At 43.0% G+C, this 19,423-nt stretch overlaps 1 protein-coding gene across 1 annotated transcript in view; it reads right to left on the minus strand.

The window, feature by feature from the left end:
- Positions 1 to 19,423, minus strand: part of ARID3C (AT-rich interaction domain 3C) — a 137,814-nt gene that overhangs the window by 49,141 nt on the left and 69,250 nt on the right. The window contains exon 2 of the mRNA XM_073556739.1: positions 4,559 to 4,631. Within this exon, the coding sequence (XP_073412840.1) occupies positions 4,559 to 4,631 (73 nt within the window). The remainder of the gene's footprint in view (positions 1 to 4,558; positions 4,632 to 19,423) is intronic.

Consider the following 19,423-nt stretch of genomic DNA (forward strand, 5'->3'; position numbering starts at 1 on the left):
TCTTGTACATAGGGGCAGTATTCTTGTACATAGCGGGCAGTATTATAGTAGTTATATTCTTGTACATAGGGGCAGTATTATAGTAGTTATATTCTTGTACATAGGGGCAGAATTATAGTAGTTATATTCCTGTACATAGGAGCAGTATTATAGTAGTTATATTCTTGTACATAGGGGCAGTATTCTTGTACATAGCGGGCAGTATTATAGTAGTTATATTCTTGTACATAGGAGCAGTATTATAGTAGTTATATTCTTGTACATAGGGGCAGTATTATAGTATATTCTTGTACATAGGGGCAGTATTATAGTAGTTATATTCTTGTACATAGGGGCAGTATTATAGTAGTTATATTCTTGTACATAGGAGCAGTATTATAGTAGTTATATTCTTGTACATAGGGGGCAGTATTATAGTAGTTATATTCTTGTACATAGGGGCAGTATTATAGTAGTTATATTCTTGTACATAGGGGCAGAATTATAGTAGTTATATTCCTGTACATAGGAGCAGTATTATAGTAGTTATATTCTTGTACATAGGGGCAGTATTCTTGTACATAGCGGGCAGTATTATAGTAGTTATATTCTTGTACATAGGAGCAGTATTATAGTAGTTATATTCTTGTACATAGGGGCAGTATTATAGTATATTCTTGTACATAGGGGCAGTATTATAGTAGTTATATTCTTGTACATAGGGGCAGTATTATAGTAGTTATATTCTTGTACATAGGAGCAGTATTATAGTAGTTATATTCTTGTACATAGGGGGCAGTATTATAGTAGTTATATTCTTGTACATAGGGGCAGTATTATAGTAGTTATATTCTTGTACATGGGGCAGTATTATAGTAGTTATATTCTTGTACATAGGAGCAGTATTATAGTAGTTATATACTTGTACATACGGGGCAGTATTATAGTAGTTATATACTTGTACATGGGGCAGTATTATAGTAGTTATATTCTTGTACATAGGGGCAGTATTATAGTAGTTATATACTTGTACATGGGGCAGTATTATAGTAGTTATATTCTTCTACATAGGGAGCAGTATTATAGTAGTTATATTCTTGTACATAGGAGCAGTATTATAGTAGTTATATTCTTGTACATAGGGGGCAGTATTATAGTAGTTATATTCTTGTACATAGGGGCAGTATTATAGTAGTTATATTCTTGTACATGGGGCAGTATTATAGTAGTTATATTCTTGTACATAGGAGCAGTATTATAGTAGTTATATACTTGTACATACGGGGCAGTATTATAGTAGTTATATACTTGTACATGGGGCAGTATTATAGTAGTTATATTCTTGTACATAGGGGCAGTATTATAGTAGTTATATTCTTGTACATAGGGGCAGTATTATAGTAGTTATATTCTTGTACATAGGGGCAGTATTATAGTAGTTATATTCTTGTACATAGGAGCAGTATTATAGTAGTTATATTCTTGTACATAGGAGCAGGATTATAGTAGTTATATTCTTGTACATAGGGGCAGTATTATAGTAGTTATATTCTTGTATATTGGGGCAGTATTATAGTAGTTATATTCTTGTACATAGGAGCAGTATTATAGTAGTTATATTCTTGTACATAGGGGCAGTATTATAGTAGTTATATTCTTGTACATAGGAGGCAGTATTATAGTAGTTATATTCTTGTACATAGGGGCAGTATTATAGTAGTTATATCCTTGTACATAGGGGCAGTATTATAGTAGTTATATCCTTGTACATAGGAGCAGTATTATAGTAGTTATATTCTTGTACATAGGGGCAGTATTATAGTAGTTATATTCTTGTACATAGGGGCAGTATTATAGTAGTCTCTAGCATCGTGTTCACAATGTGATATTTTGTGGTCACTGATACTCTCCCTGTGTACGGTAATACATATCCGTAGCTGCTCTTGGACCGGTCTGCACTTAGTAAATGAAAGCTGATTTGCTTCCGGCGGCTCCGGGTTTCAGGTCGGGGTGTCACTCAAGCTACAGAAATAACTTCTATTTTAAATAAAAAATGCCAAAGGACTGGAATAGAAGCCCACAAGGAGCATGGAGTGCAGGGTAATCCGACCCCCTCCATTTCCCTGTCTGTTTCCGCTCTGCGGGGCACAACTCCTGGTAAAGTCTCATGGACGACCCCATCCCCATTCTGTATATTGACTTTCTTCCAGTAGGGATTTGCTCATTACTTTTTCCACGATTTGCTCATTACTTTTTCCACGATTAGCTTTTCTCCAGGTTTGTGAGCAGTATGCACTGCCAAGACACCATGCTCCATGCCCATGTGCCAGGAGCAGTGCATTGTGGGAGCTGAGCTGTTAGGTCACATGTCTCTGGGCCATCCTCTGCGCTGCGCACAGAGGGGTTGTGAAGAGCGTGCAGCAGGTGTGCACATCACTGCGGACATGAGAGATGACACAGAAGAGACAAGAGCGGCAAAACCATCGCGATCAGAGACGTCAGGGACATTGTGCAGTGTCACAACCCTCCTCCTCCAGCACAAGTGAGGAAATGTCTACTGATCAGTGACTATGACTCCACCAAAGACCAGATAATCTCACATTACTGCCTGCATCTTCCATCATTAGTAAAGATTTCTCAGGATCAGTAATGTAATGTATGTACACAGTGACTGCACCAGCAGAATAGTGAGTGCAGCTCTGGAGTATAATACAGGATGTAACTCAGGATCAGTAATGTAATGTATGTACACAGTGACTGCACCAGCAGAATAGTGAGTGCAGCTCTGGGGTATAATACAGGATGTATCTCAGGATCAGTAATGTAATGTATGTACACAGTGACTGCACCAGCAGAATAGTGAGTGCAGCTCTAGGGTATAATACAGGAAGTAACTCAGGATCAGTAATGTAATGTATGTACACAGTGACTGCACCAGCAGAATAGTGAGTGAAGCTCTGGGGTATAACACAGGATGTAACTCAGGATCAGTAATGCAATATATGTACACAGTGATTGTACCAGCAGAATAGTGAGTGAAGCTCTGGGGTATAATACAGGATGTAACTCAGGATCAGTAATGTAATGTATGTACACAGTGACTACACCAGCAGAATAGTGAGTGAAGCTCTGGGGTATAATACAGGAGGTAACTCAGGATCAGTAATGTAATGTATATACACAGTGAGTGCACCAGCAGAATAGTGAGTGCAGCTCTGGAGTATAATACAGGATGTAACTCAGGATCAGTAATGTAATGTATGTACACAGTGACTGCACCAGCAGAATAGTGAGTGCAGCTCTAGGGTATAATACAGGAAGTAACTCAGGATCAGTAATGTAATGTATGTACACAGTGACTGCACCAGCAGAATAGTGAGTGCAGCTCTGGGGTATAATACAGGATGTAACTCAGGATCAGTAATGTAATGTATGTACACAGTGACTGCACCAGCAGAATAGTGAGTGCAGCTCTAGGGTATAATACAGGAAGTAACTCAGGATCAGTAATGTAATGTATGTACACAGTGACTGCACCAGCAGAATAGTGAGTGCAGCTCTGGGGTATAATACAGGATGTATCTCAGGATCAGTAATGTAATGTATGTACACAGTGACTGCACCAGCAGAATAGTGAGTGCAGCTCTGGAGTATAATACAGGATGTAACTCAGGGTCAGTAATGTAATGTATGTACACGGTGAATGCAGCAGCAGAATAGTGAGTGCAGCTCTGGGGTATAATACAGGATGTAACTCAGGATCAGTAATGTAATGTATGTACACGGTGAATGCACCAGCAGAATAGTGAGTGCAGCTCTGGGGTATAATACAGGATGTATCTCAGGATCAGTAATGTAATGTATGTACACAGTGACTGCACCAGCAGAATAGTGAGTGCAGCTCTGGGGTATAATACAGGATGTAACTCAGGATCAGTAATGTAATGTATGTACACAGTGACTGCACCAGCAGAATAGTGAGTGCAGCTCTGGGGTATAATACAGGATGTAACTCAGGATCAGTAATGTAATGTATGTACACGGTGAATGCAGCAGCAGAATAGTGAGTGCAGCTCTGGGGTATAATACAGGATGTATCTCAGGATCAGTAATGTAATGTATGTACACGGTGAATGCACCAGCAGAATAGTGAGTGCAGCTCTGGGGTATAATACAGGATGTAACTCAGGATCAGTAATGTAATGTATGTACACAGTGACTGCACCAGCAGAATAGTGAGTGCAGCTCTGGGGTATAATACAGGATGTATCTCAGGATCAGTAATGTAATGTATGTACACAGTGACTGCACCAGCAGAATAGTGAGTGCAGCTCTGGAGTATAATACAGGATGTAACTCAGGATCAGTAATGTAATGTATGTACACGGTGAATGCACCAGCAGAATAGTGAGTGCAGCTCTGGGGTATAATACAGGATGTAACTCAGGATCAGTAATGTAATGTATGTACACGGTGAATGCACCAGCAGAATAGTGAGTGCAGCTCTGGGGTATAGTACAGGATCAGTACAGCGGTCAGTCATTTGCACGGTATGGAGACTTCTCGTGCTGTCACTCACCTCTCTTCTGCATGAAGCTGAACAGATCGTCCAGGAATTCTTTCCTCTTGGGGTCTTCGTCCAGTTCATACAACTGTAATATAAGGCAGAGATAGAGCATTAATATCTCACCTGACATGAGGCGACCGTCAGACTGACCCGCGTCTGGTTCTTTCTTACCCCGTCCATCATTTATGGGACTCAGATCTCACAGACCGTCTGATAAGTGAGTGCGCAGAGGAGGATACTCACATTACAAAGATGGCGTCCCCAATCACAATGGTGTCAATGAGGGGGTGGGTGTGCGAGGGGTTCGAGACCTCCGCTGAGGGCGCAGGCCCCCTTTGGTAAGCACTCACCATGAGACGTCTGCAGGATGAAGGTCTCGGACCACTTAGTGTACGCTGTGGCCCCCAGCATGGGTGGGCTCAGGCCAATGATTGGTAAGGGGTCCAGGTCCCTGGTGGTACATCAGGGGTCCACTATGGCCGCTCTCGCTGTCTGTGTCCACTCCATCTGTGTGTACCCGTCACCAGCGCGCCACATTACAGCCGCCTTTCTATGGACGCCGCTGTGGCAATCTCTCCATACTTTCAACCATCCTACAAAAACCATAAAGCGGGAGTTTCCTGCGCTATCCCTGACCCAAACTAATGGGGGCGCCCCTGAGCACCGCCGTGGGGCCGTAATGTCTCCCAGCTGACGAGAATACCACAAGTCTCACTGCAATGAATCCTTTTACGAGAGACGTTTCCTCGCGGCTCCCGATTCCATGAGCTTTCACGGTCACTCGGGTGGAGTTGCGATTTAACGCATTGTCTCAGCGGAGGCTCCCATGTCTGGATCTGATCAGCAGGATTCCCGCACATGGTGGCGGAGCCCGTGGTTATTAAGTGGTTAAGACGTGACATAACATGACAGCTCGAGTTATTTGCACCGTTTACCTTTTACAGGCTTTTTTATTGCTCTTCTATTTGCGGAATGAGTTAACTAAAAATCAGTCAGTAAGCTCCTTATCTGGTTTGAATGAATTTTAGAAAAAAAAAAAGCAAAACAAACTTTTACCTTGAGGGTGCAAATGTCATTTAAAGTTTTGATCTACACCCTCTTTCATACCCGCCCCATTTTCAAGCCTCCGGAATGAGCAGCACTTTGTCCTCCGCCCCATTGCGCACCAGCCCATTTGCACCAATTTTCGAACCCCTGCATGCAATAAGTGACTATCGAGCTGCGGATGCGGCACATGGTCCTGCGCCTCCACTGTTGTGCTGTGAGTGCAGCTTCTACCACCGGCAGAGTAATAAACCGTCCTCCTTGTCAGGTCGCTGACCGCGATAAAACACAAATAATGAGGCCGGAGCGTTATCAGATCATATAAAGCAGGTGTGACTGGCGGTAATCATCGCCGCTCCGGCCAGACGCCTCCCGCCAGAGACACGACTTCCCAAACATAATGAGGTTATAGAAGTGAGCAGCGGCTGCCAGAACAATAATTGTCGGGTCAAAAGGCCCTTCGATTTCTCCAATAACTGAGACATACAGATCAATAAGGACAGCTGATCTGGGACCGGGGAGGCGCGGACTGGCAGGAGGCACGATCAGCCGCTGACGTGGACAGGAGATGGTTATATTCTTGGGAATTGTACTTAAACCTCGTGGATGAAGACTTGCCAATAATGATAACAAGCGGTGTCTCTTTTAATAGCGCTGCACGTCATTAATATTGAGAAAGAGGATGGCCTCACCGAACCTCACTAACGCCTAGCCCGAGGACAGACATGTGCAGGGAGGATAGCCATAGACTACTAGCATGAAAAAGGAAAGTATAGATCGGATAGCCTCACCGAACCTCACTAACGCCTAGCCCGAGGACAGACATGTGCAGGGAGGATAGCCATAGACTACTAGCATGAAAAAGGAAAGTATAGATCGGATAGCCTCACCGAACCGCACTAACGCCTAGCCCGAGGACAGACATGTGCAGGGAGGATAGCCATAGACTACTAGCATGAAAAAGGAAAGTATAGATCGGATAGCCTCACCGAACCGCACTAACGCCTAGCCCGAGGACAGACATGTGCAGGGAGGATAGCCATAGACTACTAGCATGAAAAACTAAAGTATAGATAGGACAGCCTCACCAAACCTCACTAACGCCTAGCCCGAGGACAGACATGTGCAGGGAGGATAGCCATAGACTACTAGCATGAAAAAGGAAAGTATCAATAGGACAGCCTCACAGAAACTCAATAACGCCTAACCTGAGGACATAAATGTGCAGGTAGGATAGCCATAAAGTAACAGCATGAAAAAGGAAAGTGTAGATAGGATAGCCTGAACAAAACTCACTAATGCCTAGTCTGTGGAACCAAACGTGCAGGGAGGATAGCCTTTATCTACCAGTATGAAAAAGGCAAGTATACATAAGACAGCCTCACCAAAACTCAATAATGCCTAGTCTGAAGAAATAAATGTGCAGGGAGGATAGCCGAAAAGAACCCCAAGTCTGACAGATCAAAATATGGAATAGACCCACAGCCATTCACTAACTTTTACTACAAGGAAAGAAATGTGAACAGGATAGCCGAAAAGAAGCTTGACAGATGAAAACACAGGTAGGTTAGACTCACTGTAACTAACAGTCTGAGGAACAATGTGTGCAGGAAGGGTATCCTAAAAGAACCTCAAGCCTGAGAGAAGAAAAGACAGAATAGAATGTGTGAGGAGGATAGCCATGAACTTCCAGTGTGAAAAAACAAAGTGCAGATGCGACAGTTTTACAGTAACTCACTAATGTGCGAGGAGGATAGCAAATCAAGACCACAAACATTTTCCACCTGAAGGAGCAAAGTTCAGGAAGGTTAGTCTCACGAAGAACCACTTATTACTAGATCATGGAAAGAAATGTACAGAAAGGATAACCTCACAAGATAGTATAGTCACACAGGCAACCACTAGCTCCCAATCTGAATAAAGAAATGAATATAGAGGATAGCCAGACAGAAATCCAACAAGTTCTAGTCTGAAGTAAGAAATGTACAAAGAGGATATCCTCACAGAAACCCACTAACCTCCACTCTCGGGTAAAGAAATGTACGGAGAGGATATCCTCACAGAAACCCACTAACCTCCACTCTCGGGTAAAGAAATGTAAAGAGAGGATATCCTCACAGAAACCCACTAACCTTCACTCTCGGGTAAAGAAATGTACGGCAGGATATCCTCACAGAAACCCACTAACCTTCACTCTCGGGTAAAGAAATGTACGGCAGGATATCCTCACAGAAACCCACTAACCGAGTAAAGAAATGTACGGAGAGGATATCCTCACAGAAACCCACTAACCTCCACTCTCGGGTAAAGAAATGTACAGAGAGGATATCCTCACATAAACCCACTAACCTCCACTCTCGAGTAAAGAAATGTACAGAGAGGATATCCTCACAGAAACCCACTAACCTCCACTCTCGAGTAAAGAAATGTACGGAGAGGATATCCTCACAGAAACCCACTAACCTTCACTCTCGGGTAAAGAAATGTACGGAGAGGATATCATCACAGAAACCCACTACCCCCCACTCTCGAGTAAAGAAATGTACGGAGAGGATATCCTCACAGAAATCCACTAACCTCCACTCTCGGGTAAAGAAATGTACGGAGAGGATATCCTCACAGAAACCCACTAACCTCCACTCTCGAGTAAAGAAATGTACTGAGAGGATATCCTCACAGAAACCCACTAACCTTCACTCTCGGGTAAAGAAATGTACGGAGAGGATATCCTCACAGAAACCCACTAACCTTCACTCTCGGGTAAAGAAATGTACGGCAGGATATCCTCACAGAAACCCACTAACCTTCACTCTCGGGTAAAGAAATGTACGGAGAGGATATCCTCACAGAAACCCACTAACCTTCACTCTCGGGTAAAGAAATGTACAGAGAGGATATCCTCACAGAAACCCACTAACCTTCACTCTCGGGTAAAGAAATGTACGGAGAGGATATCCTCACAGAAACCCACTAACCTTCACTCTCGGGTAAAGAAATGTACGGCAGGATATCCTCACAGAAACCCACTAACCGAGTAAAGAAATGTACGGAGAGGATATCCTCACAGAAACCCACTAACCTCCACTCTCGGGTAAAGAAATGTACAGAGAGGATATCCTCACATAAACCCACTAACCTCCACTCTCGAGTAAAGAAATGTACAGAGAGGATATCCTCACAGAAACCCACTAACCTCCACTCTCGAGTAAAGAAATGTACGGAGAGGATATCCTCACAGAAACCCACTAACCTTCACTCTCGGGTAAAGAAATGTACGGAGAGGATATCATCACAGAAACCCACTACCCCCCACTCTCGAGTAAAGAAATGTACGGAGAGGATATCCTCACAGAAATCCACTAACCTCCACTCTCGGGTAAAGAAATGTACGGAGAGGATATCCTCACAGAAACCCACTAACCTCCACTCTCAGGAAAAGAAATGTACGGAGAGGATATCCTCACAGAAACCCACTGACCTCCACTCTCGGGTAAAGAAATGTACGGAGAGGATATCCTCACAGAAACCCACTAACCTTCACTCTCGAGTAAAGAAATGTACGGAGAGGATATCCTCACAGAAACCCACTAACCTCCACTCTCAGGAAAAGAAATGTACGGAGAGGATATCCTCACAGAAACCCACTGACCTCCACTCTCGGGTAAAGAAATGTACAGAGAGGATATCCTCACAGAAACCCACTAACCTTCACTCTCGGGTAAAGAAATGTATGGATAGGATAGCCACAGACAAATCCACTTCCTCCCAGTCTAAGAACGTAAACTACAGAGGGGAAAATGAATAAAGAAATGAATATAGAGGATAGCCAGACAGAAATCCAACAAGTTCTAGTCTGAAGTAAGAAATGTACGGAGAGGATATCTCACAGAAACCCACTACCCCCCCCTCTCGAGTAAAGAAATGTACGGAGAGGATATCCTCACAGAAACCCACTAACTTCCACTCTCGAGTAAAGAAATGTACGGAGAGGATATCCTCACAGAAACCCACTAACCGCCACTCTCGGGTAAAGAAATGTACGGAGAGGATATCCTCACAGAAACCCACTAACCTTCACTCTCGGGTAAAGAAATGTATGGATAGGATAGCCACAGACAAATCCACTTCCTCCCAGTCTAAGAACGTAAACTACAGAGGGGATAGACTCAGAACAACCCAGTAACTCTAAGTCTGATGGAATAAATCTATAGAGAGGATATCCACATTTCACCACTAAGTCCCAGTGTGATACAAGAAATGTACGAAGAGGATATCCGCACAGAAACCCACCTACTCTAGGTTGGTGGAAAGTAATGCGTAAAGGCTAGTCATGTAGTAAGCACTATCTCGTCTTCTGTGTACAGATTATCGGGCATTGCTCCCCCTACGGGAAAGAAGAGGGACACGGTGAAAAGGCCACGATGTCTTCACCTTGATGGAAGCTACAGATGGCGCAGGATTAGGATGGAATTCATTTGAATGCAGTCAAATTGGAGAAGCAGAAAAAGCCCGGATCCCGAAGGTAATTATTAGGATTTGCAAATCAAATATCGGCTGGTTCAACAACATTAAAAAGGAATCCATATCCTCCAGAATATCCGCCCACAGGGCAGCAGTGATATGTACAGTCGGAAAGTATTCAGACCCCTTTAAATTTTTCACTCTTTGGTTTCATTGCAGCCATTTGGTAAATTCAAAAAAGTTCATTTTTGCTCATTAATGTACACTCTGCAACCCATCTTGACTGAAAAAAGAACAAAAATGGAGAAATTTTTGCAAATTTATTAAAAAGGAAAGACTGAAATATCACATGGTCATAAGTATTCAGCCCCTTTGCTCAGTATTGAGGAGAAGCACCTTTTGAGATAGTACAGCCATGAGTCTTCTTGGGAATGATGCAACAAGTTTTTCACCCCTGGATTTGGGGATCCTCAGCCATCCCTGAATACTTTCCATTCCCACTGCATATATCAATGACGGGGTACATGGTGACACCCCTGCAGTCCATGTGATCAGGACGCCCGATGGGGAGAGCCAGTGCTTACACCGGCAGCCAAGGATAGGACCATATGGGACTTAAATAAATATGACATCTATGTAATCTACATGTGGATATTCCCCAACCATGGTCAACACAATGTTGGACCAGGGACCATGTGCAGGGGAAGTCCCACAGAACCGAACACAGGGCTCCCTATGGGGAAGAGATGGCACCGTGGCCATCTTCTTCCTTAGCCCCTTGTGGGTGAGATGGTTGGTAAGTTGATGAAGTCACAGGATTCCCACAAAGAAAATGGTTGATATTCAGATGTAGACGACAAAAGAGAGAGACGACTAGATGGACAGTCTTGACCCAAGAACTGATAATCTTTCCTCGCACTGGAGCACAACCATGACTCTAGGGTGCACAGTTTCAGATCTATACGACATGCAACGTTTTTGCCAGTAACCAGTGAACTGACACTGACCCTTGAGGGGTCCTCCCAGATCATGAAGGCGACTTCCAAGGTTCTGGTCACTGGGTCGGTCATCCTCATTTGCCTGTCTGTTTACAGAGAGCGTTCACCACAGCGGCATACGTGCAGGTCCGAGCAGACATCGTGCGGCCCATTATGAAAAGCAGGCATCCACCATGGCCCTGACCGGAGGCCGCATGACGTCCACAGCCGCCTTTGCATGGTAATTTCCTTTAGAAATTGATATGGACACTGAACAGGAAATTCAAGGAGGCTTAGTAAGACTGACCACTGTCATAAGAGCTTAACCCGCTCATTGCCGGGGGTGGGGGGCTCTGAGACAAGTGTAGCACCGGAAGAGACAGGAGAATCTCCAGGGCCCGGCTCACACATGTCCAGGAGCAACTGGTCAACAAAACTTCACTCCTCCTATACATACAATGAGAGTGCTGTATGAAGTCTGCTGGTGGAGCGGACTATTTTGAGGGACGGGCACAGTCACGCAAACTTTGGGCATTGAGTGATACATAGCTGGTTGTAAATGTTGTAGAACAATGGGGTTCTCCATTATTCCCAGAGAAAAGAAGAAAGAAAATGCTGCTGCTTCACTGTGTCTCCAAACAACCAACTTCACTCCATAACCAAATGGAAACATATCCGACATTAATTGTCCTCGGTGGTCAATAACTTTTAGAAAAGAAGGTAATAAATTGCAAACTTTCAAGACTCCTCTAGTCTCTTCTTCAGGCTTAGTGAAGGCTCCGGTTTCTTCTTCAGGCATAGTAAAAACTTTGGTCTTGTCTTCTGGCATAGTGAAAGCTCTGGTCTCTTCTTCAGGCATAGTGAAAACTTCGGTCTCTTCTTCAGGCATAGTAAAAACTTTAGTCTTGTCTTCAGGTTTAGTGAAAGCTCTGGTCTCTTCTTCGGGTATAGTGAAAGCTTCGGTCACTTCTTCAGGTATAGTGAAAGTTCCCGTCTCCTCTTCAGGCATAGTGAAAGCTCTGTTCTCTTCTTCATTCATAGTCAAAGCTCCAGTCTCTTTTTCAGGCATAGTGAAAGCTCCGCTCTCTTTTTCAAGCATAGTGAAATTTCTCGTCACTTCTTCAGGCATAGGGAGGCTCTAGTCTTTTCTTCAGGCATAGTGAAAGCTACAGTCTCTTCTTCAGGTATAGTGAAAGCTCTAGTCTATTCTTCAGGCAAAGTGAAAGCTCCGGTCTCTTCTTCAGGCATAGTAAAAACTTTAGTCTTGTCTTCAGGTTTAGTGAAAGCTCTGGTCTCTTCTTCGGGTATAGTGAAAGCTTCGGTCACTTCTTCAGGTATAGGGAAAGTTCCCGTCTCCTCTTCAGGCATAGTGAAAGCTCTGTTCTCTTCTTCATTCATAGTCAAAGCTCCAGTCTCTTTTTCAGGCATAGTGAAAGCTCCGCTCTCTTTTTCAAGCATAGTGAAATTTCTTGTCACTTCTTCAGGCATAGGGAGGCTCTAGTCTTTTCTTCAGGCATAGTGAAAGCTACAGTCTCTTCTTCAGGTATAGTGAAAGCTCTAGTCTATTCTTCAGGCAAAGTGAAAGCTCCGGTCTCTTCTTCAGGCACAGTGAAAGCCTGCAATTTGCTACCATCTTTTCAGTTCACCATTATAAAGTATCAACCACCGAGGACTCCCAATGTTCAATATTTTACTATCTACTAGCTAACACGATACTATACCCAACTGGAGGCACCAAGGGTAGTGACGGGGAGGGGGGGGGGTATTAGTTTACTATGCGGTGAGGTGCAAAGGACACCCAACTGATGCCTAGGCGGTTGCATTTGCTTGGTTGTTGGGTGGCAGCCTCTTATTGATCTGGCTGCCATACCTTCTAATGTCCTGATAGTTTTTATATGGCATGCTGATGAATACTTCCCTTCTTCAGCCGCCTCCTCCCCCTCCTCATGCTGAGAACACAATTTACAGCTCTCATTTCAGGAATAAAATACCTTATTTACAACCGGCTCCTTTCAGCCTTGTTGGGACAGCTGTTAAAATTCCTTCCTGGTGTCTCCCTCCCCCTCTTCCTCTTTGCTTCTCCTCCTCTTCCTCACATAAGACATTTCTCCGCAATGTTTATAGGTTTTCTGGCTAAGTGATAATACACAGTGGCTCAATGACAACTATCCCATCAATTCAAGATATGTGTAGGAGGTGCAGGACCTGAGATCAGAGAAGACTGGTCCTCTAAGGTGTTGAGTCTGTAGGCTAAATGTACACCTGCTACCTGCGATTCTGCTCTGGTTTTAGGAGGTAATGGCTCCAGCTGGACATGAACTTTAGGATCTGAGAGATCATTACCCAAATGCCATAGTGTAAGGCTGTGTGCACACGGTGTGGATTCTGCTGCGTTTCCGCAACGGTTTTGGCCCTGCGGAAACGCAGCAGTTCCGCTGACAAGGTATAGTACAATGAAAGTCTATGGGTTTTCAAAAACGCTGTGCTCACGCTGCGTTTTTTTCCGCGGTTTACAAACTGCAGCATGTCAATTGTTTGTGCGGATTCGGCAGCGGTTTCACACCTTTACCATAGTAAAGGTGTGAAACCGCAGGGCAAAACCGCAGGATAATCCGCAGATAAACCGCAGGTCACTTGACCTGCGATTTTACCTGCGGATCCGCGCGGAAAAAAACGCAGGTGAATCTGCACATAGCCTATGGACCAACAAAACTTTGGATGAGGCCTGTTATTGAGGAACCTAAGATCTGACAAGATAGATTTTCCTTGCTATTTGTTTCCTTCTGATGTGAGGATAGTGATATCTGGTAGCCACTTATCTCCTCCTGTTCTACAGAAATAATATTCATCCCAGCTCTACTTGCTCCCCCGACTTTTCCATACACAGGAGTGCTAAACTCTGGCAATCTCTAAGAGACCAAAAGTATCATCCTCAGAAATCCAAGCAATTCTCATGTTCTAAAATTCTGACATTAATTTCTCAAGCCCAGAGATTCAAGTTTATCTTCTTGACTCCTGAGATTCAAAGGTTTCTTCTTGAATTCTAGGATTGAGATGTTTATTTTCGAGTCTAAGGGCTGAGATGTTATTCCTTGAGTCGTAGGTTTAACATGTTTCTTCTCAAGCCGCACGATTCAGACATTTCTTCTTGAGTCCTAGGATTCAGGCGTTATTTCTTGAGTGTTAGGATTCAGATATTTATCCCCAAGTCGCAGGATTGAGAAGTTTCTTTTCAAAACCTAGGATTCAGATGTTTCTTCTTGAGTTCTAGGATTGAGCAGTATACTCTTAAGTTCAAAGATATTGACGTCTCTTTTCATGCCCTAGGACTGAGATGCTTCTTCTCAAGTCCTATGACCGTGACGTTTCTTCGACACCTAGGATTAAGTCGAGTCCTACTGTTGATATATTTCTTCTTGAGTTGTAGTATTCAGACTTCTCTTCTTGAGTCCTAGGACTGAGATATTTTCCTCGAGTCCTAGGATTCAGATTTTGAGTCTCAGTTTTGAGATGTTGGTTCTCGAGTCTTGGGACTGAGATGTTTCTTCTTAAGTGCTAGAATGTATGTGTTTCTTCTCAAGTCCTAGGATTCAAACGTTTATTCTCAAGTGATAGAATTCAAATATTTCTTCTTGAGTCCTAGAATTAAGATGATTCTTCTCATGTCCTAGGATTCAGACATTTCTTTTCGAGTCCTGAGGTTCAGATGTTACTTTTTTGGTCCAAGGATTCAGATTTTGTTGTTGTTGAGTCTTTATATTTCAGATGTTTCTTCTTGAGCACTGAGATTCAGATATCTGTTCTTCAGTCTTGAGACTCAGATATCTCTTCTAGAGTCCTGAGATGCAGATGTGTCTTTCAGAATCTTGAGTTTCAGCTGTTACTTCTTGATTCAGTAATTCCGATGATTCTCTTGAGTCCAAGGATTCGTCTCAAGTCCTAAAATTCAAATGTACTTCTTGAGCCCTGAGATTTAGATGTATGTTTTTGAGTCCTAAGATTCAGAGGTTTCTTCTCAAGCTTGTATAGCCTCACCATGTTTCTGTAGGTTTCCTATGGATTTATTTTCACTCCATAAGTCATACCGACCACAATAGCTGATCACATTACCTGTAAAATGCTGAAGCCCTGGCATACAGCTGTTTCTTCTTGAGTCCTGAAATTCAGTTATTTCTTTTCAAGTAAGAAGCCTCCTACTCTGCACGCATTACCTGTATTAATTGCACCTGTGTGAACTAGTTACCTCTTTAAAAGACATCTTGTCCACACACTCAATCAGGTTTCTGTACCAAATATTAAGTTCTCATTTGTTGTGTTGTCAGAATCAAATGTTAAGGTTCAGATCTACAGATTTCGTTGGCACTTGTTAAGTTCTAGGATTTAGATATTTTTGGTCAAGTAGTAAGATTTGGATCTTTCTTCTCCACTTGTGAAATTCAGATATTTACTTTCTGATCCTAAGATTTAGATGTTTCCTCTCATGTTCTGAGATCCAAATGTTTCTCTCAGAGTTGTGAAATTCAGTTATTTTTTCTCTAGTTTCCAGAGTCAGCTGTTACTTCTCAGATCTTGAGGATCAGATGCCACATCTCAAGTCCTGAGATTTAGAAATCAGTTCTTGAGCTTCAGATGTTTTATTTTTTTGATTCCTTAAATTTTAAGGATTTTTCTTCCTCAAATCTGAGTATGTAGATCCAAAATTTTTGTTGGTACTCCTGAGATTCAGATATTTCATCTTGAGTCATCAGATGTAAATGTTTCCTGAAATTTAGATTCTAAAGTCCAGAGATGAAAATGTTTCTTCTCAAATCCTGACATTCAGATGTTTCTTCTCAAGTCCTGAGATTCAGCTGTTTTTTTTCGGAGTCTTGAAATTCAGTTGTTTTTTTGTTGAGTTATGAGATTTAGAGGTTTCTTCTGGAATCCTGAGAGCAGGTCTTTGTTTACAGTCCTGAGATTCAGATATTACTTCACGGGTCCTGACATTTAGATGCTTCTTCTCAAGTCCTGAGAGTCAGGAGTTTTCTACAATTTTGTGATTCATCTGTATCTTCTTGAGTACTGAGATTAAGATACAGTGGGTACAGAAAGTATTCAGACCCCTTTAAATTTTTCACTCTTATTTTCATTGCAGCCATTTGGTAAATTAAAAAAAGGTCATTTTTTTCTCATTATTGTACATTCTGCACTCCATCTTGAAGGAAAAAAAATCATAGAAATGTAGAAATCTTGAAAACTTATTAAAAAAAGAAAAAAAAACAAATATCACATGGCCATAAGTATTCAGACCCTTTGCTCAGACACTCATATGTAAGTCACATGCTGTCCATTTCCTTGTGATCCTCCATGAGATGGTTCTACTCCTTCATTGGAGTCCAGCTGTGTGTAATTAAACTGATAGGACTTGATTTGTAAAGGCGCACACCTGTCTATATAAGACCTCACAGCTCACAGTGCATGTCAGACCAAATGAGAATCATGAGGTCAAAGGAACTGGCCAAGGAGCTCAGAGACAAAATTGTGAAAGGCACAGATCTGGCCAAGGTTACAAAGGAATTTCTGCAGTACTCAAGGTTCCTAAGTGCACAGTGGCCTCCATAATCAATCCTTAAATGGAAGAAGTTTGGGACCACCAGAAGTCTTCCTAGACCTGACCGTCCAGCCAAACTGAGCAATCGTGGGAGAAGAGCCTTGGTGAGAGAGGTAAAAAAAGAACCCCAAGATCACTGTGGCTGAGCTCCACAGATGCAGTAGGGAGATGGGAGAAAGTTCCACAAAGTCAACTATCACTGCAGCCTTCCAGCAGTCGGGCCTTTATGGCAGAGTGGCCCGATGGAAGCCTCTCCTCAGTGCAAGACATATGAAAGGCCGCATAGAGTTTGCTAAAAAAACACATGAAGGACTCCCAGACTATGAGAAATAAGATTCTCTGGTCTGGTGAGATGAAGATAGAACTTTTTGGTGATAATTCTAAGCGATATGTGTGGAGAAAACCAAGCACTGCTCATCACCTGCCCAATACAATCCCAACAGTGAAACATGGTAGTGGCAGCATCATGCTATGGGGGGTGTTTTTCAGCTGCAGGGACAGGACGACTGGTTGCCATTGAAGGAAACATGAATGCAGCCAAGTACTTACCAAATGGCCACAATAAAACAAAGAGTGAAAAATGTAAAGGGGTCTGAATACTTTCTGTACCCACTGTATTTTTCTAGAGTTTTCAGATTCATCGGTTGTCTTGATTCTAGCGATTTAAATTATTCGTCTCAAATTTTGAGATTCAGATGGTTTTTTCTTGATTCCTCACATTTAGATTTTCCTTCTCAAATTAGGAGATTCAATTGTTCCTTCCCAAGTCCTGAGACTCAAATGTTACTTCCCGAATACTGAGATTCAGACATTTCTTTAAGAGTCCTGGGATTCACACGTTTCTTCCCGAGTCCTGGGATTCACACGTTTCTTCCCGAGTCCTGGGATTCACACGTTTCTTCCCGAGTCCTGGGATTCACACGTTTCTTCCCGAGTCCTGGGATTCACACGTTTCTTCCCGAGTCCTGGGATTCACACGTTTCTTCCCGAGTCCTGGGATTCACACGTTTCTCCCCGAGTCCTGGGATTCACACGTTTCTCCCCGAGTCCTGGGATTCACACGTTTCTCCCCGAGTCCTGGGATTCACACGTTTCTCCCCGAGTCCTGGGATTCACACGTTTCTCCCCGAGTCCTGGGATTCACACGTTTCTCCCCGAGTCCTGGGATTCACACGTTTCTCCCCGAGTCCTGGGATTCACACGTTTCTCCCCGAGTCCTGGGATTCACACGTTTCTCCCCGAGTCCTGGGATTCACACGTTTCTTCCCGAGTCCTGGGATTCACACGTTTCTTCCCGAGTCCTGGGATTCACACGTTTCTTCCCGAGTCCTGGGATTCACACGTTTCTTCCCGAGTCCTGGGATTCACACATTTCTCCCCAAGTCCTGGGATTCACACGTTTCTCCCCAAGTCCTGGGATTCACACGTTTCTTCCCAAGTCCTGGGATTCACACGTTTCTTCCCAAGTCCTGGGATTCACACATTTCTTCCCAAGTCCTGGGATTCACACGTTTCTTCCAAAGTCCTGAGATTCAGTTGTTTCTTCCCAAGTCCTGGGATTCAGCTGTTTCTTCCCAAGTCCTGGGATTCACATGTTTCTTCCAAAGTCCTGAGATTCAGATGTTTCTTCCCAAGTCCTGGGATTCAGCTGTTTCTTCCCAAGTCCTGGGATTCAGCTGTTTCTTCCCAAGTCCTGAGATTCAGATGTTTCTTCCCAAGTCCTGGGATTCAGATGTTTCTTCCCAAGTCCTGGGATTCAGATGTTTCTTCCCAAGTCCTGAGATTCAGATGTTTCTTCCCAAGTCCTGGGATTCAGATGTTTCTTCCCAAGTCCTGGGATTCAGATGTTTCTTCCCAAGTCCTGGGATTCAGATGTTTCTTCCCAAGTCCTGGGATTCAGATGTTTCTTCCCAAGTCCTGGGATTCAGATGTTTCTTCCCAAGTCCTGGGATTCAGATGTTTCTTCCCAAGTCCTGGGATTCAGATGTTTCTTCCCAAGTCCTGAGATTCAGATGTTTCCTCCCAAGTCCTGGGATTCAGATGTTTCTTCCCAAGTCCTGGGATTCAGATGTTTCTTCCCAAGTCCTGAGATTCAGATGTTTCTTCCCAAGTCCTGAGATTCAGATGTTTCTTCCCAAGTCCTGTGATTCAGATGTTTCTTCCCAAGTCCTGGGATTCAGATGTTTCTTCCCAAGTCTTGAGGTTCAGATGTTTTTCTCAAGTCCTGAGATTCAGATGTTTTTTTCCCCCAAGTCTGGAGATTCAGATCATCATTTCAGAATCCTAAAATTCAGATGTTTCTTTCCAAGTCCAAACATTAACATTTTTTACTTTATTCCTGACATTCGGATGTTACTTTCCAAGTCCTGAGATTCAGAAGACTTTTCTTGAGTCCTGAGATTCAGATATTTCTTTTCAAGTCTAAACATTAACATGTTTTTCTCAATTCCTGAGAATTTGATGTTTCTTCCCGAGTCCTTAGATTTAGAAATTTCTTTTTTTGAGTCCTGAGACTCAGATGTTTCTTTTTGAGTCTTAAGATTAAGATGTTTTTTCTTGTGTCCTGAGATTTAGTTGTTACTTTCTGAATCATAAAATGTTTTTTTCTCAATTGGTGAGATTGCAAAATGTTGTCCTCCAGATCGAGTTCTCAGATTTAGGAGTTATTTCTAAGTTTCACTCAACTCAAACCAAAGTTACATTAGTTGTACCTGATGCTGCAGAAACAGATTTCTACAACTAGGAGGCAGCCTGAACCGTATGGTGAAATAATAAAAGGAGACTTATGTTAATGCCGAAGCCTTC

Source organism: Dendrobates tinctorius, unplaced genomic scaffold (assembly GCF_039654945.1).
Source record: "Dendrobates tinctorius isolate UK_male_01 unplaced genomic scaffold, ASM3965494v1 ptg000237l, whole genome shotgun sequence".
In the NCBI taxonomy this organism is placed as follows: Eukaryota; Metazoa; Chordata; class Amphibia; order Anura; family Dendrobatidae; genus Dendrobates; species Dendrobates tinctorius.